Source organism: Tripterygium wilfordii, chromosome 22, assembly GCF_013401445.1.
Source record: "Tripterygium wilfordii isolate XIE 37 chromosome 22, ASM1340144v1, whole genome shotgun sequence".
Classification (NCBI taxonomy): Eukaryota; Viridiplantae; Streptophyta; class Magnoliopsida; order Celastrales; family Celastraceae; genus Tripterygium; species Tripterygium wilfordii.
The window spans coordinates 9,879,533-9,904,931 of record NC_052253.1 but is presented as its reverse complement, the minus strand read 5'-3'; the positions used below and the strand labels follow the sequence as shown (position 1 = coordinate 9,904,931).

The 25,399-nt window shown below is 38.1% G+C and overlaps 1 protein-coding gene, 1 long non-coding RNA gene and 1 other non-coding gene across 4 annotated transcripts; all 3 read left to right on the top strand.

Annotated features, from left to right (window-relative positions):
- The first annotated feature begins 1,255 nt into the window (after nucleotides 1-1,255).
- On the top strand, nucleotides 1,256-2,908 carry LOC119992171. Of its 2 annotated transcripts, XR_005466322.1 has the most exons (5): nucleotides 1,256-1,466; nucleotides 1,544-1,569; nucleotides 1,730-1,804; nucleotides 1,901-1,966; nucleotides 2,322-2,908. It is a non-coding gene; the product is annotated as an uncharacterized LOC119992171 (long non-coding RNA). The 2 variants fall into 2 exon arrangements; XR_005466323.1 differs by lacking the exons at nucleotides 1,544-1,569; nucleotides 1,730-1,804.
- An 8,202-nt stretch (nucleotides 2,909-11,110) lies between these two features.
- On the top strand, nucleotides 11,111-13,785 carry LOC119990499. The gene is made up of 3 exons (XM_038836447.1): nucleotides 11,111-11,255; nucleotides 11,517-13,016; nucleotides 13,202-13,785. Exons 2-3 carry the CDS (start codon nucleotides 11,608-11,610, stop codon nucleotides 13,449-13,451), a joined length of 1,659 nt encoding a protein of 552 aa, XP_038692375.1. The 5' UTR covers nucleotides 11,111-11,255; nucleotides 11,517-11,607; the 3' UTR covers nucleotides 13,452-13,785.
- A 10,972-nt stretch (nucleotides 13,786-24,757) lies between these two features.
- Nucleotides 24,758-24,863, top strand: LOC119992341. Its single transcript, XR_005466345.1, has one exon. It is a non-coding gene; the product is annotated as a small nucleolar RNA R71 (small nucleolar RNA).
- Nucleotides 24,864-25,399: the final 536 nt, after the last annotated feature.

Sequence of the window (25,399 nt, the reverse complement as noted above, 5' to 3'; positions counted from 1 at the left end):
CGTATCGAATGTCCAAAGGGTAAACTTATATAATGTTGTTCTCAGTTACCCAAAAAAAAAGTTGCTTGCATGATTGATGGTTAGAGAATTTACCTGCATAAAAGAGAATTTACATGCATTTATGCAGGTTCAACTCGAAAATGAAGAATTTTATAGGGGCACAGATGAGATTTCAAAGAGACCTATATAAGGGTCTTGGGGAGGCTTTGCTAGGTTTTATGCTTGAATTGGGAGATTGGAGGCAGCAACTAAGAGCATTCAAGGAGGAGAAAAAAGGGTTCCTGTTGGGTTTTCATGCATTGTTTCTCTTCTCTCTTTGTATTTATGATATTCTCTAGCTTTGCCTTCATGTATTTAATGTCTAAGAGGAACTAATCCTCTAACTAGGGTTCTAATGGAACCCAAATCTTGATGATTCAATAAATTAGCATTTGCTACCCTTTAATTTCTATTATTTGTTGATTGTCTATGAGTATATTTAATACTTTTGGTTGCTTAATCATCATCTAATAATTTGTTGATAGGTTGATACCCAAAGGAGATACCTAGGAGCACCTCTTACAATAGACAACTTAGAGTGCATGAACCATAGAAATATATGTGAATGACTTATGCAATCACTATAAGATTATCCACTACTCTTAATAGGTTTTTAATACTTGAACTCGAATTTTTAGGAATAACAAGAGTTAATATTAAGGATACTTTCAGTGTAACCAGGATTGGAGTATTGAATGAAAATTGGAAATTGATTGTCAATATTTGAATAGGAATTAAGGGTTCGCAAGCCAATGAAGTTTATTCGTATAGGTGGTGGTAAATTGTTACCCTTAGGTTTAAATATTTATTTCTTGTTATTTAATTTCCCAAATAGCTTAGTAATTAATTATAATTGGTGCTCAATTGGTTGTTAGTCAATGCTCGTCAGACCAACACTTGTAACAGCAACCCATATCATCAAAGGAACAATTGGGTGCCAGCGTAGCTGGTTTTCATTCTTATATTTCTATCTTGTGGTCAAGGGTTCAATCCTTGTGGGTATTATTTGTGTGTGCATTTGTGTGAATTATGTGAGTATGTGTGGGTTGCATGTAATTCCCCGACCCAGAAATATCTAAGATTGACTAAATTTAAAAAAAATAATAAAATAAATAAATAAAAATTGTAAAAGAAATGGTTACTTCAAGTATAAGTGTAAAACTGTAATTCTAGAAATTTAAAGGACACATTAATCATTTATTTAAAAAAAAAAAAAAAGGATGAGAGAATCAGCTCCCCTCCCTCTTTTTCTTCCTTCCTTCTTTTCTTCCTTCTTTCTTTTGTGGTTCCTCTCACTTCTTTCCACCCTCCACCAACCAGCAGCTGCCACCTCCCACCGGCCACTTTTCAGCCAGTCGCCGGCCAGCCACCATTTCCGGCCAACATTCATTCAAGCTTTTAATTCACCCATTTAGCTCCAAATCAAGGTATTTAAGTCAAACTTTTTCTACTCTCCTTAATTGCTGGAAATTAGGTTTTGACACATCAAAATCTTGTTATTTAGGTGCAATTGAAGGAATTTATACTTGGGTAATATCTCTACAACCTTGCATTTGAATTTTGGGGTTAGATTTGGTGAAGATTAATCTTAGAGTTTTATGGGTTTTGTGGGTTTGAGGATAATCTTTGAATATGATGAAATTAGTGATTAAATAGGTCAATTTAGATTTATTTATGATTGTATCTCTAGATTCCATTGTTGATTGGAGTTGTAAGCTTGGTTAGGTGAGGTTCAAGAACTTGGAAAGTCTTGGGTTAAGAAAATGTAAGAATTTCTTGATTTATTGGGTTGTTTTGTGTTAGTTATATGAAGTTAAAGTTATTGGCATGTTGATTCGATAATGGGCTTACCGAATAATAGGTTGATTGTGGCCGGAGAATTCAAGGTTGAGTATTAGCTTCACATAGCTTGTTCTTGGAGTACGAGGTAGAGAAATTTCACCTTTTGCTATTTTCTTTGAATATGTCCTATTAAGAACGTTTATCTTTTCTCATTGTTCACTATGATTGTCGTTCTCGCCTTAATTGTCCCTAAGGGAGAACAACCCCATTGTGTTTACCTTGTTGTATGACTTGAGTTATATTGCATACCCTACATGTTCAGTCTTTTATTAAGCATGGATTATTCTTGAACATGCATCATGTAGTAGTATATATATATGTAGGTTTTATGTATACTTCATTGTTTAACCATGTTGAAAATGCATTGTAGTTGCACGGTTGATGTCGGGTATGGACCCGTACATCTCCTAGGTTTGATTGATGTGAAATATGAAATGCAGGTGGGCTGTTCAGGGTTCCTATGAATATGGGAATGCCGGTGGACCGAGTCAGGATTTCACATGTACTTGAGGCACCATGCGGTGATGTCGTTGGGCTGTTCAGGGTCTCGATGAGTATAGGGATGCCGGTAGGCCAAGTTAGGATTCTGTATGGTGTTGTTATCTACTTGTGTTTTGGGTGTACATGATGTTTGTTATCATATTGTTGTATTTATGCTTTTCTTCAATATTTCAACCTTACAGTATTCATTTATTCTTTATTATTCCCTATTGGGCTTTTCGCTCACCCTTTTCTTCTCTTTATTCCCTCCTCGCAAGTGAGTCTAGCTCTGGTACCAGGGTTGCGAATCAGGAGGAGCGTGCATGACATGGATAGGCCCCTGAAAAGTTATAGGACTAGATGGTTCTAGAATTTGATTATGTTACTAGGATTTTGTCATACTTATTTTTCTTGATTGAGACATGTTGTGTGATACCTCAATTCAATGGTTGGATGGACGGTTGGGAGGGTGCTCCGTATGATTAGGACTCCCGAACCGGGTTTGTAGACTTCGTGTCCTGACAATTGATTATGCATGCAGGATTGCTCTTTACATTCGTTGTTTGATTATACATGTTATTGTGTGCGGAAATTTATATGTGATTGTTAGGTGGCCTAAGACTCTGTTTAGATTTGAGAATTTATTTGTGATATAAATTGTTAGATGGGTTGAGGCCTTCCCTAGGTTTAGGAAGGTAATTGTGATATTTGCTGCGCATTGACTCCATGTTGGCATCCTCCATAATAGTGGAGGTGCTGTCAAAATTTTCGATGACTTGATGATTGAATTAATTAGGAGATTGATTAAGATGATACCAAAAGTAACGCATTCCGGGTCAGGGCATTACATTGCATGTGTGTGTGAGTTGGAGGGATACATTTGTGGTGTATGTGTGTATTTATATTGCCACTGTCAAAGATATCAACAAAATATCAATGATATCTTTGACAAATCAACAAAATCTTTGAATTTGTCAAAGATATCAACAACATCTTTGATTTACTTTATTGACATTATTTTTCTTACTTTTCCTTTCTAACGCCTATATAAAGGCATGTTGTACACAATAAACATGAAGTGAAATACAGATCTTTTACTTCTCTAACATATCCTTTCACTTCTCTAACATGGTATCGGAGCCTTGGTAATCACTGTCCCATTTCATATCAGTTTCTCACCTTCAAATTCTATTTCATCTTTCTTGCCTACTGCAGTCCTTTCTTTCGTCATTCCTTGATCTGGTTGTTATTTTTGCACCTGTTTATTGCACTTATGGACAAATCAGATATCTCTCAACCCATCAACATTGTGTTAGATGGGCGTAACTACGTTTTATGGGCACAAGCCATGTGCAGCTTTCTCAAGGGTAGGAGACTTTGGCGATATGTCACTGGTGATTTCATTCTACCTACACAATCCCAAGATGAAGCTGATGATAAGTTTGCTGAACGTTTAGAAACTTGGGATAGCAAAAATCATCAAATCATCACTTGGTTTCGTAATACTTCAGTATCCTCCATCAATCTTCACTTTGGTCGATTTGATACTGCCAAAACTCTCTGGGATCATCTTGCTCATCGTTACACTGCCACCGATCTCTCTCATCAGCATCAGATAATTCAGAATCTCAATCAGCTACGTCAACAATCCGGACAAACTGTCACTGACTTTCACTCTCAAATGCAGTTTCTCTGGGATCAACTCACTCCTACTGAACCAGTCTGGAAGAATACTGAAGATGCCAAAGCTTTTACCACATATAAAGACCATCGCCGGCTGATTCAATTTCTTATGGCCTTACAAGATATTTTTGAGCCTACTCGTGCAGCCTTACTTCATCAGAAGCCATTACCCACTCTTGATCAAGCCCTTGATGATCTTGTTTCTGAAGAAACACGGCTCTCAATCCGTCAACCACGACATCTCGACACAGTACTTGCCACTCCTCAGGTACACCAAACAAAGAAAGCTGACACTTCTTCAAAGTGTCGATATTGTCATCTATCTGGTCATATGATACTTACATGTCCAACTCGCAAATGTCGCATATGTCGCAAAATTGGACCAAGACACTATGAACAAGATTGTCCCAGCAAAGGTGGATCAACTCAGGGCACTCATTCCAGAACACATCTTTCCGCTGCCACAACTGATCATACTGCACAGGAGAGTCCTGAACATGTACCCACAACCACTCAATTGACCAGTGATCTTGAGTCACTACTTCGTCAATTCCTTTCTAACTCTGGTAACCATTCTATTTCAGCATCCACCACTGTGTCAGGTAAATCATCATCATGGTTCTTTGACTCAGCATGTTGCAATCATATGACTGCTGACTCTACTCTTTTCACTTCCACACACTCTTCTTCGCATTTGCCATCTATACAAACTGCCAATGGTTCAAGGATAAAAGCTAGTCATATTGGTCATATATCTACTCCAAACCTATCAGTGTCCAATACATTTCTTATTCCACAACTCACTTTGAACCTGTTATCCGTTGGTCAGTTATGTGAACTTGGTCTTAATATTCTATTTACTCCTTCTGGCTGTTCTGTACAGGATCCGAAGACGGGACAGACGCTTGGGACAGGCCGTAAAGTTGGGCGACTGTATGAGCTCATCTCTTTGCACCCCTTGCATCCTACTCTCCCGTGTCATCAGTTCGCTGCATCCACAGTTCCAGCTTCCTCTTTGAGTCTCTGGCATTCTCGATTGGGTCATGCTTCTGTTAGTCGTATTCAGTCTCTTGTTTCTCATGGTCATTTGGGAATTGTTTCTAATAATCATTTTGATTGTTTAACTTGTCCTCTAGCTAAACAATCTGCTTTATCTTTCAATAATAGTGATTCTGTTTCTCATGCACCTTTTGACCTTGTGCACTCTGACATTTGGGGACCTTCTCCTACTGCTTCTATGGGGGGATCCAAATATTTTGTAATTTTTGTTGATGATTACTCTCGTTTTACATGGATCTATCTCATGAAAACTCGTTCTAAATTTACTACAATCTATCATGAATTTTCTCAGATGATTAAAACTCAGTTTTCATGTCCTATTAAAACTTTTCGCACTGATAATGCCATGGAATATAAGGATTCTAAATTCTTAACCATTTTACATGACCATGGCACTATTTGTCAGCGTTCTTGTCCAGGTACTTCCCAACAAAATGGAAGAGCCGAACGTAAACATCGACACATATTAGATACTGTTCGGGCTCTTCTTATCTCTGCCTCTTGTCCTGCACGTTTTTGGGGTGAAGCAGCTCTCACTGCTGTGTTTACCATCAATCGGATTCCTTCATCAGTCATTGGTAATCAATCGCCTTATGAACGTCTTTATGGGTCTGTTCCTAACTACAATTTACTCAAAGTATTTGGATGTGTTTGTTTTGTTCTCCTTCAACCACATGAACACACTAAATTAGAACCTCGTACTCGTCTTTGCTGTTTTCTTGGGTATGGGATAGAACATAAAGGTTATAGATGTTGGGATCCTATCTCCAAACGACTTCGCATTTCTCGTCATGTCGTATTTCTGGAAAACACTTTGTTCTCCTCAGTATCACATTTCTTATCTCTTCCTTCTCCCACTAACATGGTTGATCTATTTCCTGATGAACCATCTCCCTCTGAGTCTCATACAGGTGACACTCAAATTACTTTGCCTGCTCCTGAACTGTCTTCCTTGTCTGATGGATCTACTACAGACACTACCAGTTCCCCTACTCTTCGACGCTCTACCCGGGTAAGAGAACTTCCTATTAAACTTCGTGATTTTCAGTGTTTTGCCACTACTCTTACCTTATATGAGCCTCAGTTCTATTCGGAGGCCAAATCTAATCCTGTTTGGCAACAAGCTATGTCTGAAGAATTGCAGGCACTTGAGCAATCTCATACTTGGGATCTTGTTTCTCTCCCACCAGATAAGTCTGCTATTGGTTGCAAATGAGTTTACAAAATAAAAACCAAGTCTGATGGTTCTATTGAGCGATACAAAGCCCGTCTTGTTGCTAAAGGCTTTACTCAGGAGTATGGCATTGATTATGAAGAGACATTTGCTCCAGTTGCTCGTCTTACTTCAGTACGCAGTCTGTTAGCTATTGCTGCTGCTAGAGGCTGGACATTGTCACAGATGGATGTGAAGAATGCCTTCCTCAATGGTGATCTTGCTGAAGAAGTCTATATGAAACCTCCTCATGGCTATTCACATCCCCCTAATACAGTCTGTCGCCTTCGTCGTGCCTTATATGGCCTCAAACAAGCTCCACGCGCATGGTTTGCCAAGTTTAGCTCTACTATTCAACAACGTGGTTTTCAATCCAGTTCTTATGACTCAGCACTCTTTGTTCGTCGGACAGCCTTAGGCTGTGTTTTTCTACTAATTTATGTCGATGACATGATTATTACAGGAGATGATTATTCTGGTATCACTGATCTTAAGGAATATCTTCAACAACAATTTGAGATGAAGGATCTTGGTTCTCTAAGTTACTTTCTTGGCCTTGAAGTACTCTCGGACACTACAGGGTACTATTTATCTCAGGCTAAGTATGCTTCTGATTTACTTGCTCGGGCAGGTCTCACAGATAGTAAGATTACTTCTACTCCACTGGAACCTAATATCAAGCTTAAACCTTCTGATGGTACTCCTCTCAGTGATATCACCCTCTATCGACAATTGGTTGGTAGTCTCGTATATCTTACTGTCACCCGCCCTGATATAGCCTATGCTGTACACGTTGTTAGTCAATTCATGTCAGCTCCTCGCTCTTCCCACTATGAAGCAGTCATTCATGTATTGCGTTATATCAAAGCAACTCTTTATTATGGCCTTCATTTTTCTGCTGCTTCCTCACTTGAGTTGCGCGCCTACTCTGACTCCGATTGGGCTGGTGATCCCACTGATAGACGATCAACCACTGGCTTTTGCATCTTGTTAGGGGATTCTCTCATTTCTTGGCGAAGCAAGAAGCAGACTTCAGTTGCTCGTTCGAGCACGGAGGCTGAATATCGTGCACTTGCTACTACCACTCAAGAAATTGTTTGGCTTCGTTGGCTTCTTGGAGATATGGGAGTTCAATCTCCCAGTCCTACACCTCTATTTTGTGATAATAGAAGTGCAATCCACATTGCTCACAATGATGTTTACCATGAGCGTACCAAACACATTGAGATTGATTGCCATTTTACTCGTCAGCATGTCACACAGGGAACTATTCAACTCTGCTCAATATCTACTCTTGACCAACCTGCTGATCTCTTCACCAAGCCACTCCTGCCAGGTCGTTTCAGAGACTTAGTTTCCAAACTCAAGCTTACTTCTACTGCACCAACTTGAGTTTGAGGGGGGATGTCAAAGATATCAACAAAATATCAATGATATCTTTGACAAATCAACAAAATCTTTGAATTTGTCAAAGATATCAGCAAAATATCAATGATATCTTTGACAAATCAACAAAATCTTTGAATTTGTCAAAGATATCAAATTTGTCAAAGATATCAGCAAAATATCAATGATATCTTTGACAAATCAACAAAATCTTTGAATTTGTCAAAGATATCAACAACATCTTTGATTTACTTTATTGACATTATTTTTCTTACTTTTCCTTTCTAACGCCTATATAAAGGCATGTTGTACACAATCAACATGAAGTGAAATACAGATCTTTTACTTCTCTAACATATCCTTTCACTTCTCTAACAGCCACATAAAAAAAAATCCACAAAATCTTATTCACAGGCCACAGGCGAAACATATACGCTTGAGCCAAGTATATTCAAATACTACGACCACTAGACCACTATTGATATAGTCATTAGCCACACGATGACGAGAGATCAATAACCCTAAGCTCCACCCCAACGAGGACCCTCAGTTCCTCACCAAGTCGCCAGACAAAGAGAAGATGATAGACATGCTAGCTCACTCCAAGGCTGCAAGGGATCGAACCAGGCGATAACCCTTTCACGTTTTTTTTAATATATTATTACTTCTTATGGCAATGACCGACGTTTTTCTTTGTCGATTTGCATAACTTTATCCTGGGTAGGTATGAAATTCAAGCCCCCAATCCATTTTCTAGTTCCGCCAATGGTTGGTGGACACATATGAGGGTATGACCTTATATATACCAATTAGGTTCCAACCCATATATAAATTCAACCAAGGGTGGATTTAGGAGGGGACTACACTAGGCTGTAGTCCCCCCAAATGTTTGGTAATTATATATATATATACTTACACGTATATACAAGCACATATATATATATATGGATACATGCATACATACATATACATATACATACATACTTATATAATTATACATAAATGAATAAAAATACAATTATATACATGTTCATGCCTAAATATACACTAAGCCACCTAAATAAAAACACACTTTGTACCTACTCTCTTTCGTTGGTGCAAGTGTGTAACCGTGTTTCTTCATAAGTTCGTCTTAAGAATCTCAACTAACAGTAAGCCTAAATGTCTAATCAACTAATTTCAGTAACTTGTACTGCCAATTAAATAGGTATAATGTAAATAGCCTAAAAAAAATTTCCGGGGGCGCTGCCCCCGGACCCCCACCAACTTTTGATAGTCCCGCCTAACATAAATTCCTGGTTCCGTCCTTAAATTCAACTCTCTCTTATTAGTGTAGATACCCAAATCTACAATTGTTGAATAGTCAACGTAATTTATATGGAGGCCTTCTACAGCGAGATCCTGAGGAACAAAGCAAGGTTGAGATCAAAAGAACTTGGGCACTGGTGGGGTACCTGCCAAAGAACCTCTGACGCTCAAGTCAGTCAACCGAAACCAGGTTGGTCAAAGCAAAGATATAAGAATCGTAAATGCCAATGCTGGTATGGAAAATGAAGAATGCAAGGTGCAAGAGAGCTGTGAGTGAGTCGAAGGTTGAAGAAAGTGAGAGAGCAAGGGGTCTGAGTCTCCAAGATTGCGTATCCCTGCTCCTGAGGAAGAGGGGGGCTTTTATAGTGGGGTGACTTGCCGACCAAGGCTGACATACTGGGTACTATAGTACAATTCGTAGGCAGATATGGGAAGGTGGTGTCGAATGTCAGGACACGTGGTCTATTTTGGTTGGCTGAGGTCAGGGTTGTACAGTGGTCAGGTGGCTCAATGTTGCATGTCAACTGACTCGGCATGCTTGTGTCAGAGGTTGTATTTGTCTTATTGAGGCTAAGTCCGACAATGGTCTCAGAGGACCGTTGCCTTAGGGCGACCAAGTCAGAGCAAGGGATCATGGTTTAGTTGTATGATTGATAATATGCACGTATAAGCATGATATGTGATGGAGTTGAGTTGGATGATTGATACCTGAGGCGAGCATGACCAATGCTCGCCAACTGTCCATAGCGTTCATCAACTTGGATGTTAGTCAACTTGGGCGTTGATCAAGTTGGTCGTTGACTGACTCGAACGTCGTTCGTCGACAGTTGATGGCATGGAATGTCTTTGGTTTGGTCGCCTGATGATGACCGCCCGAAGATGTTGGATGCCCATGGGCCGGACCGCTTTAGACTTGTTCTAATTGTGTTGACAGACTGGGTGGTCGACCAACTTGCGTATTAATCGACTTGGGCTTGGACGCCTGAGTATGGGCTGCTTAGCTTGGACGCCCGAATATGGGTTGCTTATGTGCTTTTGAACATCTATGGTCTTGTCCGACTTGGGTTCGTCTCGTTCGACTTTGTTGGTCAAATTGTGCGTTGACTGACGCCTCATCCAATTGTGCTAACTGGGTCATGCATTGACTGGTAAATTAGTCCATGACGATTTTTTGGCACTACAATTAGTAGAGACAAAAGTAGAAAACATGTCCTGATCTTGAAAAGTATGGACGCTAAATGGGACACAATCATACTGATTAAACAAACTAGAAAACAAATGGTGATGTTGGGGAATTAATCACGCCCGTTAAATTCATTTCTAGTGAACGATTATTGTCCGTTGAGTTTATATGGAATCACTTTCACTAGTGGTTTAAGCCCCATGCATAGCGTCAGACAACTTGCCTTTACCAACTCTCAGTTTGAACCGTCGGTTCCTCGCCTCTTCAGTTTTAACGCAGGGAGAGAACAAATTCCAAGTTCGTAATTATCGTGTGATATTAAAAGATATATTTTAATATTGAAGATATTATTTTTTCATCAATGTACGATACACAACACTCAGCACGAACATCCGAATAATTATGCGCGTGACTTTTTTTTATTTTCCTATAATGATTAAAAGAACCCAAACAACGTACGGACTTGATTTGAGTGAACAATATCCAAGATTATTACGGGCTCATGGCAACCTACTTGGATTATTTAGACCGTCGCTTATTTCTACTTTGGAGTTCTATGGCCTTACTTTAGACTTGTTTATAGAAGCAAGTATATTATTATTTTTTTAAAATTTCATTGTTAATTATTTTTTTCGATTCGAATCGAATCTTGATCACACATATACTTAATCTAATTGATGGTTAACCGAATCACCTCATTATTAAAGTTTGATCGAGATACAATTATAAATAAATAATTATTTGAAAAGCAATCACGCCGTCAAAAATTTGGTCACGTTTCGTATATGCGTGAAGTCACGCTTTCATAACCGGTTTAATGGGGATGGCGGTGGATGTGGACACGTAGAACGATAAAACTGCCCAATAAAAATCCCCGTGCAACCGGGTAACCGGAATTACCTTTTCCACACGATGTTCGGATCCATGGTACAAATTTAGGCTTATTTAAAGAGCCAAAAAGATCCAGAGAGGTTTCTCTCTTCCTTGCTGCTATTACTGAAGCTACGGTGATGTGATTTGGTTGTTCGTCGGAAATTTCGTCGGAGATTCTACAAAACAAAAGTGAGTTGTTTTAGGGATCTCAAATTCTATGCCTTTTTTTTTCTTCTGGTTTCTAGATCCGATTTTCCAGCGAGAGTAAGGATTCACTATCGTATGCTCTATGGCCTCTATTTTAGAAATTTTGAGTGGAGGAATTGAGGTTTCTGGTCTTTGTTTGCCTATGTTTCCCGGAAAATCAGTACGAGAGAGAAAGGACGAGAGTGAGATGGAATTCGAACAGTTTCATTTATTGACGCATGATTGTTTCCGTTGATTTTTCAGGTTCAAGTGAATTGGAAAGAAGAGAAAAGGCAAATAGTTGTTCTTACATAGTGCCTTTTAAAGAATCTGACAAGCCTTTTCGCTTCAACAAATGGGGGTGAAAGTAGCTACGACGTGTTTTCAATTGCCGCAGCCGGTGATCCCTCATCCTTCTTCTTCCTCACAAGCGCTAGCCTCTGCAATTTCGTCTCCTTCATCGAAACGACGGTGCCTCAGTGAAGGAGGAGCTACTACTTTCGTGTGCCGGTACGTGCAGAGACTAGACCGATCGGCTCTATTTGGTTCCCCGTCGTCGTCGAAGCTCCGCAGATCTCGGTCTTACGAGTACCCTAAGTCCGGTGTTCGGACTATGAGGAGAGCTTGCAGTGCCAGCTTGGACTCCTTCTCGGACGAAGAATTCTCCAAGAAGATGCAAGAATTAGCACTTAGGTTTCAACTCTCCGACGTCGAAGACAATGATAACGGCAACAACGCCTCCGTGGATGATGAATCGGAGGTAGCTTCTGATACAAGAGACAGTCACGACAACAGCTTAGAGTCTTCAGAGTTTATACAGGCGAGTATTGAAATGAAAGCAAATAGCGTTGATCTTCCACTTTCACTCCGAATGATAAAGAAGAAGATGCAATGGCAAGAAGGTTTTGGAGAAGCAGGGGAATCAGCCTATTGTTCTGTACAAAAGGCCTTCTCGTCCATGGTGTTTATAATAAGAGAGCTCCAGAGCTACACGTTACAGATGAGGGAGTTTCTGTTTTATGAGGATTTGCAGGGGATTCTTGGTCGCGTACAGAAGGAAATGCACGCTTCCTTCGTGTGGCTATTCCAACAAGTGTTCTCACATACACCGACTCTCATGGTGTATGTGATGATTCTACTGGCAAACTTTTCTGTACATTCCATGGCGAGTAATGCTGCCATCGCAGCTGCTGTACCTCTCACATCTTATACTCGAGCAGCGACAACGTTAGTGATGGAGGAATTACAGGACCGGAGGAGTCGAAAGTTTGATTATTCAGCGATCAAGTCATTTTCAGTCTCGTCTTCCGATGGCAAGAGAACTTCCATAGGCGGTAACAATGGCGGTGGTGGCAAGGTCCGTCCTGGAGTCAATGGCAATGACGGTGATGGCAAGTTTGCCAGTTCGGACCAGTACAGAACAATTGTCCCTGATGGAGCTTCACAGGTGTCCCCCTCAGGTAATACAGAGGAAGCAGAGTCCATTACAGGGCAAGACAGTAGAGAAGAAGAGTTAAAATTATGTAATTCCGTAGTTGAAGAAGCATCAAGAATGCAAGCGTCAGGGAAAGATGAAGCTCTGGATCACGGGAACATGCAGAGATTAGTCTCCCCTGCAAACGCAAAGATTGAACCAGATGATTTTGTGGGTTTCTTCAAAACAGACTTTTTCTATCGATCACAGTTGACTCTGGATCCTAATAACCCTCTTCTCCTCTCAAATTATGCTCAATTTCTCTTCTCCGTTGCCCATGATTACGACAGGTAAATATCAAAAAAAATTCTTCCATGATTATTTTATTGGCGTTTGTTGAATATAGATGTGGGTTGGGTGTATTTGAATCTGATTGGTGTGTTTGTGGTGGATACTTTCATTTCATAGAAATATCAAAGATACTGCAACAAATGAGCTGATCGTGACTTTGTGTTATTGTGTTAATGACAAACAGGGCAGAGGAGTACTTTAAGAAAGCTACAGTTGTAGAACCACCGGACGCGGAGGCATACAGCAAGTACGCGTTCTTCCTTTGGAAAGCAAAGAGCGATTTGTGGGCAGCTGAAGAGAGCTTCTTAAAAGCCATTGATGCTGATCCTAACAATACTTATTATCATGCTGACTATGCACAGTTTCTATGGAACACTGGTGCGGATGACACATGCTTCCCTCTCAACCCCCCTGATACCACCCAAGAAGCCTAGAAAACAATCCAAACCATGAAGCAACGAAGCGTGTGGCTCCTTGGAACGCCATTATCTGGATTGGCCATTCATGGGCATGCAGACAAGGACCTTGAGCATTTCTCTTTGATGACCAATGAAGGATTTAAAGTTTTAAACCAGATGATATAACATTTGTTGGCGTATTATCTACTTGTAGCCAAGGTTGTTTTGGTGGATCTTGGACACAACTATAATTGTTGACTCCTGTAATTGTTGTTCAATGGTTCTGTTCTTTTTTCCTTTCTCTTCTTTTAGGTGTAATCACAGTTTTCCTTCCTTATACGTGAAGGTTATTAAGTTGAGTTTTGAGAGATATTATAAACAGTAACATTAGAAACAGTAACATAAAAACAATAACGTCAAAATCGCACAAAATTTGATTAGGTGACTCGTTTTAAGGTGGTGATCAAGAATGGTAGCAATGTTACGAGCCCCACCCTACTTTTGACAAATTCCACTGCTTAGGGCCTCAAATGCACCTTTTAATGTTCTAGTATGATTGTTTCGAAACAATAAGATTAGACTAATAAAATATGACAAAGGTATTGTTCATAATTTTTCTGTTTTGAAAAATAAAAAATATTTGCATTATACTCAATGCAATGACACAGTTATAATTAATGTTACTGTTTTTAATATTATTGTTCCCATATAAATGCATAGTTAGCAAACACTTATGCAATCCTTATCAATCTGTGATTGATTCGCTATATGAATCCAAAATTATACTGAAGACGTGACATATATAAGGTGATAGATTACTTTGAACACAAAATGTTGTGTGATTATAGTACCCACACTGAGCAATACTAGGATTGGTATGTCAAAAAATTGTGTGCTGCAAAACTTTCACGGAGCCATTAAAGAATAATCCTATCAACCAAACGACTCATCACTCAAATCTCAATCAGAACAAATGTAATCATCAATTTCAGCAGCCATTCATGAGTCGAAGGCCGATTTGGACTCAAATCTCTATCCCATAATTACCACACATGCCATCTCTAAGCTCCACCAAGACATATGAGGGATTATGCTTAACACAGGAGAGGGTGAATTGTGTCCCCAAATTCCAATTGGAATCACTTTTTACAATTTCAAACAAATCAATGTCAATTAACAAAGAGCACACAACTTTGGACTCTAATCATTGTACTAATCATGATTCAATCCAATGCAAGATGTGATACAATATGATGAATGATCAAATATCAAATAATTAAGAATTGCAAAAACAGATTTTACAAACAACACCACACGCACAGATTTTGTAACACAGATTTCACTTATCAAATGATGTCGAAATACAATGAAATTTTATATGAAATGTCACAACACTTTGATAAATACTATATCAAAAATTCAGATAAAAAATTCTAAGTTTAAGTTAGACTGCTAATCATAGACAAATTAGGGTTTTGAAATTCAAGCAATTTAAAACAAGTAGCAAGTAAAAGCAAAAAAAAAAAAACAAGATCAACACAGTGATTTATAGTAGTTCGGAGACCCTTCTCCTACGTCTACTACCTAGATTCACCAACATGGGATTTTTTCAACTCCAATAAGGCGTGATTTTAAGAGTCCTACAAAACTCCTTACACAAAGGTTATTTGCACACCCCCAAACTCAAGAATACACTGTCATTCGCAAGGGACTTTAGCAAGGTTTGAAGAATAAGGTTCTCAGAAGTAAGCACTGAGCTATTTAGTGTGGAACTCTCAAGAATACAACAACACTCTCAAGCTAGGATATGATATTTAGAGTAAGAGAAGTTTTGATATTGAGAAAACAAAGCCTAAAGGATGTAAGAACTTCTCTTTTACAAAAGATATAGTAGTGAGAAGTCTTTGAGTGTAGAGGCTTGTGTTGGAGAAGATCTTTCACTTGATGAAGAAGATTATGTAGCAATTAGGAAGAAAGCTTGATGATTGTTGAAGATTGATAGCAATTTCTCTCAAAGAATACTTCTTAAATTTCTTCTCCAAATCTTCCAAATGTGAGAGAACCCTAACTTCATTTGTTTTTACACATTCTCCACCATTGGATCAATCTCAAAGTTTCAATCTTGACCTTCCATGAATCTTTAAATCTTGGCCCTTGATCAATTTGAATCAACAAATCTCCATCACACAAAATCCAACCATTGGAAGCAATATAAAAGGTGTGAGCTTTGCAACTTTCAATGATAACCATTGGATCAATTTGTACCTTCAAATCTTGACCTTTCATCACTTTAATTATGAGCCTTTGGTATACTTGAACTAGCTTGATCTTTTCCATTGATTTTGGCTCCAAGAGCTGAAATACTATCTCCCAGCACGTCTTGAATGGAGAATCTAAACAAAGTATAAAGTAGGCCCACAAGTTTATCTTTTGAAGAGAAAGCCTTGTTGGCTCATTCTCCTCTAAGTCTTTTAGCTCCATGCTTTGTCTCATGAATTTCAAGCCAATGAAACTTCACTCCAATGCTTGAGACTTCTTCTAGAAGCTTTGACAAGAATATTTTCAGTTCAAACAATTGCACATATACTTGGCCAACACAGCTCCCATGCAAACGACCCACACTCTTGCACAAAGTCATACTCGGGTCCAATAAGAACTAATTCTTGGGACAGCTGAATCCTTCTCTTTACCACAAATAAAATCATGTAATGGCACCGATAAAATGCAGCTTCATATGTCCAAAAATGATAGCCCTAAGGCTTGTTTCAATCACCTTAATAATTTTCTTAGTGGAAGGTTGATGAACATAGGTTTTTCTTGGTTTCCCGTTTCCTAGAGCTCCAACCTCATTCTTGAAAACCAGACTTCAATTTACTTGAGCCTATTGAATTCTGAGTGATATTAGACCACAATGATGATTAACCTACACAAAAAGCAGGCAGAACTCTCCAAATGTATGTAAGCTCAAAGAGCTTTATAGAAGGCACTTAGGTTAATCATATTTGAAAAATAACTCAGAAAATTCAAATTACTGTATGATAAATCATTTCATACATATTAGAATGCCCATATAAATTTTCATAGCAATCGGGAATCATTTGATCACTCAATGAAGCAAATAGGTCACTAATAGTGAAAACGGATAAATTCTAAGTGTAAACCCAATGCCATTTTATAAAATCAGTGTAAATGACTTTTTTCCTTAAATCATCCTTATTCAAATATGCTTATAATAATGAAACTAAAATGCACACAAAATTTCATATAAATCGGAGTTCATTTGGTTCACTACGTTCACCATGAACACATACGCACAAAACTTAGGTTAAACATAGTTTTAGCATAATTAAAGCATACGACCAAATTTGAGTGTAATGCACTTAAATTCAATTGATTATTATCCTAGAACATATATTAGACCCTCATGGACGTGGAGTTCAAGTTTCAAGTCATTTTGACCTAAGTTGGTTAAAATATGATAATTGGAGAATTGATACCCTAACTTAGTCCATACTAGTTCATTTTCAAAACTGAATTTTCAGCATATATTCAAGTATGTATTCACATATAATTAGGCATAAGTCTCACTTAGAGCATGTGATCATAAGTCAATTAACGAGACATTCATTTAAATTCAATTCTCGTACATCAAATATTACATAGATGTTTCAATATCATTTAGAAAGATTTGAATATCATCAAAATCAAATATGTAGGACCATAGGAGGTCCAACAAAATACTCACTCAAACCTGTTTGACTGACTGACTGCCTCTATTCGGAGAACAACAAAAAGCAACAAATTTTCCATCTCTGTCTCGAAAAAGTTCAACTTTTTGAGAAAATTTAGCTTTCTCAAAAAATAAATACAATTAGGGAACTTTCTAATCCAGGAAAAAGAGACACTAGCGGACCATCTCCGATGCAAATAGATAGACGAATGGCAAGGGAGTACAAACGCGTGGGTTATGAAAGGCTTGAAGCTCTGTGAAATCCACCATTGCAAGGCCGCCAACGCCAATACAAGCACAAAGTTCAAGAGTCACTCAAAATTAGAAATCGAATAACCGAACCGACTAATAACGGAATCGATCAGTCGATTATTTTCAAAAGAAATTACAATTTCTTTAAAAGACATACCAAAAAATCGACTTATAATTGAAAAATCGACAATAACTTATAAAACGGTTGGTCAAATTTATGTAAAAAAAATTAGAAAAAACGATCGTAACCGACCATTTTCACCCCACACAAAATTCAAAGAAAATACAAGAAAAAAGAAGGCGTCAGTTAATATAAAAGCGATTCTTGAAAATCTTGGAATTAGGGTACACAGATTGAATTGATCTCAAGAGGATCGAAACGAGACACTTCCTTGTGTATTTCCACATGCTCTGCCACTTGGTGATGAAGTTGATCCACCAAGTTCTTCTGGTGGAGGTTGCAGTATGCACGTCTTGTGATTTTCTGTGATGCGGTGTGGATGCTAGTTCACGACTAAGCCAATATAACTTGAAATCCACTAAGAAAATTGAGAGAAATCTCAAAATATAAATAATTCATCAATCATCTTCTTTACCGAAGACGGCTACGGCCCTATAAATACTAAAACTATAAGACTCTAATAGATATGAAATTACCAAAAAGTACTAATAATAAAATTAGAAATACTAATTTAACTAAAATTCTTATTAACAACTAAAAATAAAACTCTTAATAACACAATAATAAAAACTCTTAATAATTAAGTAAATAATACGAAACCTGTGTTACATCAGTCCCCTCCACATGAAAATTAACTCACCCTCAAGTTACAATTTGGATGAAAAGAATTGTCTCGAAAGTGAAACTCATACAGAACCAAGCCTTCAAAGGCTTCGAGCCCCATAGGTTGAATTTGTGCTCTTCCATTTCAAAGAAATAAGTATTTTGAATAATGTCGTTTGATCAATATATTCATGAATTTAACTAATTTCATGAAATTTGGATGACCCAAATTCTTACTTCTCAACATCAACTCTTTGACAATCTTCATGATTAAGGAACTAATACTGAAATTAGAATCATCAATCCCAATAAAATCAATGTATTGTATCTCACACTCTATTGACAAAATTATAGAATTTTTGGACTGGTCAACAATATGATCTTCAATCACAATGATTTTGTCATCATGGTTGATAAATTCTTCTCTAACTTCTTCTTGAACTAGAACTTGACTTGTGAATTCTTCTTTACTATCCACAACCTCAACTTGCGATACATTCTTTGAAGAGTTTTCTAACTCTTTCTCTATAGAATCACTAAAACATGTATCGTTGGGCTCTTGTGAGATTTGACTAGTTTCAATTCCTTAAGCTACTTGAGAATTTTCTAAATTTGCTTGACACAATCTCCCAACTTCATCAACCTTTGCGCTATATATTGACAACTCATTATAATATTTAAAACAAGAACTTTAAACATATAATCCATTCACCAATTTAATTCATAGAAAATATCTTGTCAATGATAAGAAAAAATTCAATCGTAAGCTTTTTTTTCATCCTAGTCCAATACCGAATTTTATCCTTGCATTGTCGTTTTCGATTAAATTGTATTTTGTCCCACCAATATACTGAATATTCACTAAGCTTATTTGATGCAAGTTTTACCTTCTTCTCTTCCATTATTTTCATATAATGAAAAAAAATTCAAATCAAACAACCAATTCAAGTAATCTTGAATTTTGAACTTTTTCAAGGAAGAAATATCTCTGTAATTACGAACTTGAATCTTATACCTTCTTTACTTCAAACAATATGCATCAACATGTTAATTTCGTGCAACACCACGAACGATGTACCTGTTGATTGGTTGCTTCTTGTTGACTTTGAGTCGATTAAGCATACTTTTAATCTCCTCCAATACCTTTCAAAAATCATTCACCCCTTGTCTAATGATTATTATACGGTTTCTTCCTCTTTCATTGTTAGCCATCTTGAGAGGTGAACTCTTGCTCTGATACCAATTAAAGCGGTGCGAAAGTATGGATTGATTTGCTAGTTCACGACTAAGCCAACATAGCTTAAAATCCACCAAGAAAATTGAGAGAAATCTCAAAATATAATTAATTCATCAATCATCTTCTCTGCCAAAATGGCCACAGCCCTATAAATACTAAAACTATAAAACTCTAATAGATATGAAATTACCAAAAAGAACTAATAATAAAATTAAAAATCCTAATTTGATTAAAATTTCTATTAACAACTAAAAATAAAACTCTTATTAACACAATAATAAAAATTCTTAATAATTAAGTAAATAATAAGAAACGTGTCCTACATAATTCTATGCTCGCCGTGAGTCTTGTCGGTGTAGTGATAAGTAGAATAACAATATAACTAGTCATTCTATGAGTATTTAAATGTCCAATAAATTTTTTGATGCAAGTTTTACCTTCTTCTCTTCCATTATTTTCATATAATGAAAAAAAAATTCAAATCAAACAACCAATTCAAGTAATCTTGAATTTTGAACTTTTTCAAGGAAGAAATATCTCTGTGATTACGAACTTGAATCTTATACCTTCTTTACTTCAAACAATATGCATCAGCATGTGATATGGATTTAATTGCAAGCGCACAAATCGCACAAGTAATATAAAGATTAGTAAATTATCGTTTCCACTAGGGATGTGTTGGCAAAAGAAATCAATGTCAAACAAGCTACAATTATGTAAATTGGAGAAAATGATTAGCGATTGGTTTTTGATTTTTACTAAACTAATTAAAAAGAACAAAAACAAATCAAACACAAATATAAAATCAAGGATGGAAAGCACTAGGGTACTTAACTTCACCTCACCTATCCAATTCAATTCCCTTGATTCCTTAATCCCTAATTCATCTCTCAATAATGACAATCGATTTCCCAACCTATTTAATGTTCTATTCCTAGATACATCAAACGTATTTTCAATATAAATCCCTGTTATTCCTAACAATCGGATTAATATATCAAAAACCCATTACGAACTATGGAAATCATTTAGCGATTGCATAAGTCACAAACTTATATTCCTATGGTTCATGCACCCTATGTCATCTATGGCTTGAGGCAAACCCTAGATATCTCCTTCCGGTCTCAATCTAGGCAGCAAATCAATTGAATGATGGCCAAACACTCAAAAACATTAATCACACCCATAGACAATCAAGAGAGAAAGAGAAATCAAGAAATAAGGAAATCAAGTTTATTGAATCTTCAAGGTTTGATTACATTAAGACCCTAGTAGGAAATCTAGCCGCTCATGGAAGCAAAATACATCATTAAACAAAGGAAATCAACCATAGAAACTAGGATAGAAAAGGAGAGAGGAAACCCCCTTGTAGATCCTCTTCTTCTCCAAGCTCCAAGGTAGCCTCCAAGCTCTCCAATGGAGGTAGCACGAAATCCAGCTCCCCAACCTCCAAGCGCTCCTCCAAAACCCTATCTTATGTCCTTTTATACTTCTCCAAACTCTTATGTCGTTTCCAAAACAAGTTGGGGTCGTTTTGGCTTAGAAACACGTGAATTCGGGTCTTTTTCACGAAACTGCGCAGTGCTGTGAATAGTACTCCGATCGATCGGGAATAGTCCGATCGATCGGAAATACAATCTGTCTCGATGATATTTTTAGGTGTTTTGGCAGGTCCGAGCGATCGGGAATATGGCCGATCGATTGGAAATCAGTACTAGGCTCCAAATCTTCATTTTGCACTCTTTTCCTCCATTTCTTGCCTTGACTCCTATAATATGCAAATATAGCTTTCTTAGGCAATATTAACTCTTAATCAACTCAAAATGCAATGAACTTATGTGTAAAGGATGCACAAATGTATGTATATATTTGACACATCAAACACCCCCACACTTAACCTTTGCTCGTCCTCGAGCAAGTTGAGAATGAATAAAGGAGGGAAAGAGTATTTTCTGTTAAGCTCAAATGAAAAATAAAACAACAAAGACCTACTCCAAATAAGCAACTAATCTATGCCACTTTCGTAGGGCTCACGATGACACTTAGCATGTGTCACAAGCCTTTAAACCCCTAGGTGCCCCTAGTAGGAGGAGTTGTGTCTCCTGAGGGTTTACCAGAATGATACCCACAAACACTAAACAACTTCAATGCCAAAATTAATGCCATCAACAAGAGTATAAAATGAACTCACAATTGCAACCCTATCCATACTAACAAACCAAACATTAGGGCATTCAAACCAATAAAAGCATTCCTTCAAGAATATTATCTCATCCACTTTGCTTATAAATTCAAGAAATGATGCACATAATGGATTTCACTTGATATTTGGCTTCAAAGTGACATAAACAATGGCCATGAAGTCTTCCAAGAACAATAAGAATCAAAAAGCGAATACAATGAGCATTTATTCAAACTTCATTCTTATTCACATTTTTTTTTCTTTTTTTTTCTTCTCAAAGGTGACTTGTGCAATGCTCAACCTCCTTAAGCTTTCTACATGACCCATGTAACGAGCTTTCGACCAATGACTCCCAATCCAGTTGGCTTAGGGCACTAGGTGTTAAGACACCCCAACGGATCTAATTACCCGAGTCAAAAAGGCTACGAGGTTAAACTAGTCACCAAGGTACTCTAACATTCATTTCCTACCTTTTTACGCGAAACTCATTGCTTGCTAGGCAAGAGGCCCGGTTACTCAGCAGAAAACTTATGAAAGAAACCATTTATTCATAAACAAAAATTATTTTTTTTTTTCTATTTTTTTTTTCATTTTTCATTGCTCAAGTAATGCTATTTAGAATCAAATTGATCTCAAACAACCACAAATGCCAAAGCCAAGTCATATTTCATACCCCACAATCAAGTGTTCCATATTCACAAAGGCACAATGGACAAAACAATTTTCAAGATAGGAAAACTCAATTGGAAAGAATGTCCATAGCAAGATCCATCAATGCTTCAAGGATCACAAAATTCATCCAAATACACTCAAGAGTGACATTACATAAGGCATTTGAAGTCAAAAATTTTATTATTTAACAAAAACTAGAAACCTAAATTCCCACCCCCACACTTAAAATATGCAATGTCCTCAATGCATGGAATAGGTGAAAATAAAACTAAAAAGATAGGGATAGAACAATAAAACCTGGGTTGCCTCCCGAAAGCGCTTGGTTTAAAGTCTTCAGCCCGACTTCCCTTTTGGATTCAACCGGGATCCTTGAGAGTTGTGGTGTAGACTCCCCTTGATGGCTTCCTAGGATTAACATTGGATTGCTTAGGTTCCATGCAAGGAGAATAAGCTTTCATCACCACCATTTCCTTAGAATAGACATTTTTCTTCATTTTCTTGGTCTTCCTCTTCTTCTTTTTCTTGCTCTTCTTTTTCTTCTCCTTGGGATCTTCAATTTGAGGCTTTTGAACTTCAATTGCAGCTTGGGAGGCTGTCTTAGGAACTTCATGCTCAAGCTTGGAATTTTTGCCTAAAAGAACTTCCACCGGAATATATGGAACTTCCTTCTCAAGAGTGTCGGGGATGATCATGTCAATATGCTCTACTTGGAGGCATTGTTGAGAAATCTCCTCTTGCCTCCTAGTTCCAAACACTTTAAAAGTGATTTGGTCACCTCCCGCACCTCTCAAAGTAAGCTTCCCTTTTTCAACATCTATCAAAGCTCTCTCGGTGCTCAAGAATGGTCTTCCCAAGATTATAGGAGTAGTGGGGTTGGCCTCCATATCCAAAATAAGAAAATCAACCGGAAACATAAGATCACCCACCTTCACTAAGACATCCTCTACCATGCCAATAGGATACTTGATAGATCTATTCGTCATTTGCAAAGACACTGTGGTTGGACTAATCTCCTTCATCCCAATTTGCTTAGCAACCGACAATGGCATCAAATTGATGCTAGCTCCAAGATCACATAAAGATCTTTCAATCAAGGTGCTTCCAATGGTGCACGGAATTGTGAAACTTCCTGGATCATCTTGCTTAGTTGGGAGCTTCCGTTGCACAATGGCACTACACTCTTCGGTTAACTGTATCTTTTCATGCTCTTTCAATCTCCGCTTCTTGGATAAGATCTCCTTCATGAATTTGGCATAGCAAGGAATTTGCTCTAAAGCTTCGGCAAAAGGGGATGTTCACTTGAAGCTTCTTGAATACCTCCAAAAATTTAGAGAATTGATCATCATTCTTTTTAGTGCTCTTCAATCTTTGAGGAAATGGAATTGGAGGCACATAAGGTTTGACTGGAGGTGCAGGAAGAGAACTATCGGGCCAATCCAATTCCACAGCAAACCGATTCTGCATATCTTTCTCATTTCTGCATTTTTCATCATGTACTGCAGCTGGCCGATCGATCGGGATGGGGTCCGATCGATCGGAAATAGCCCTTGAACACTTTTCAGCTTCTTTTTCCCTGGTTCTGCTGCACTCTCCCTTTTCCTGCAAAATTTTTGCCTTTTCGGCATCAAGATCAGCAGCATTTTGAGCTACCTTACCAGTCCGGAGAGTGATTGCCATGCATTGCTCTTTATCCTTCCCTCTTGGATTCAATGCCGGTTGGCTTGGCAAGGTACCTCTTTCTCTAGATGACAAATTGTTAGCTATTTGCCCCAATTGTACCTCAAGATTCAGGATGGAAGTTCCATAATCTTGCATTAAAGTTGCTTGGGCTTGAAGAGTAGCATCGGTTTTGCTCATGAATTGCTCCGTCCTTGTCATAAATTGGGAGGTATACGTTGTAAGCGTATCAAGACCTCCCGCAAGCTTTGAGAACATCTCATCAATATCCTTCTTCTTCTCTTGGGGCTGCACTAGATGTTGAGGATTTTACACATTTTGAGTATTGCTCCAAGAGAAGTTGGGGTGATTCCTAAATCCTGGATTGTAGAAGTTGGAATAAGGATCATTGCGGGGTTGATTGAAATTACCTCCACCAATGACATTCACTTGCTCACTAGGATTAGATGAAGAAGCAATAAGACACTCCCTCGTAGGATGACGTCCACAACAATAAGCACAAGACATATGAGAAGGTGTGCTTTGCATAGCATGTACTCCTTGAGCTTGATTTAGTGTCAATGCATCAATCTTCTTTGCCATAATAGCCAAGGTAGACATAACTTCATCATCTCTAAAACTTCCTCCTTGCCTTGGATTCCCCCTCACCGAAGACCAAGAGTTAGTGGTTTTGGCCACTTTATCCAGTAATTCCCTAGCCTCCTCTTGATTCTTGGTCATGAATGAACCTCCTGCAGCCGCATTAATAGTCTCCTTAGTATGCATGCTCAACCCATTATAAAAAGCTTGGTACACTACCCATTCCGGAAGGCCATGATTTGGACAACTTCGAATAATTCCTTTAAAGCGCTCCCAAGCCTCATAAAATGATTCAAAATCCTTTTGGGCAAAAGACATGATATCCGCCCTAATTTGCACCGCCTTGCCCGGAGGAAAGAATTTCGTCAAGAATTGCTCCGCCATCTCATCCCAAGTGGTGATAGAATTGGGAGGCAAGGACATCAACCATCCCTTAGCCTTGTCCCTCAAAGAAAATGGGAATAACCTCAACAAGATAGCATCCTTAGAAGCTCCGTTAATCCCAAAAGTAGTGCACACATGCAAGAAAGAGCGAAGATGAACATTGGGCTCTTCATTAGGAAGACCATAGAAAACAACCGAATTGGAGATAATGTTGATGATAGCCGGCTTGATCTCAAAATTAGTAGCATTGATAGGAGGATAGCGGATGCTTGAAGGATTTGTGTCCCAAGTAGGCCTAGCACAATCCTCAAGAGAGCGAGGGTCAAATTGCCTAGGAGGGCCTTCAACTTCATCACCACCATTTCTTCGATTAGCACCTCCACCATTACCATTATTCACATTTAAAGCTCCACCAACATTCCCCCTTCCTTGATTGTCTCCCATGCCTTCCATTTGATTATTAATAAGCTCCCGTCTAAGATTGTGA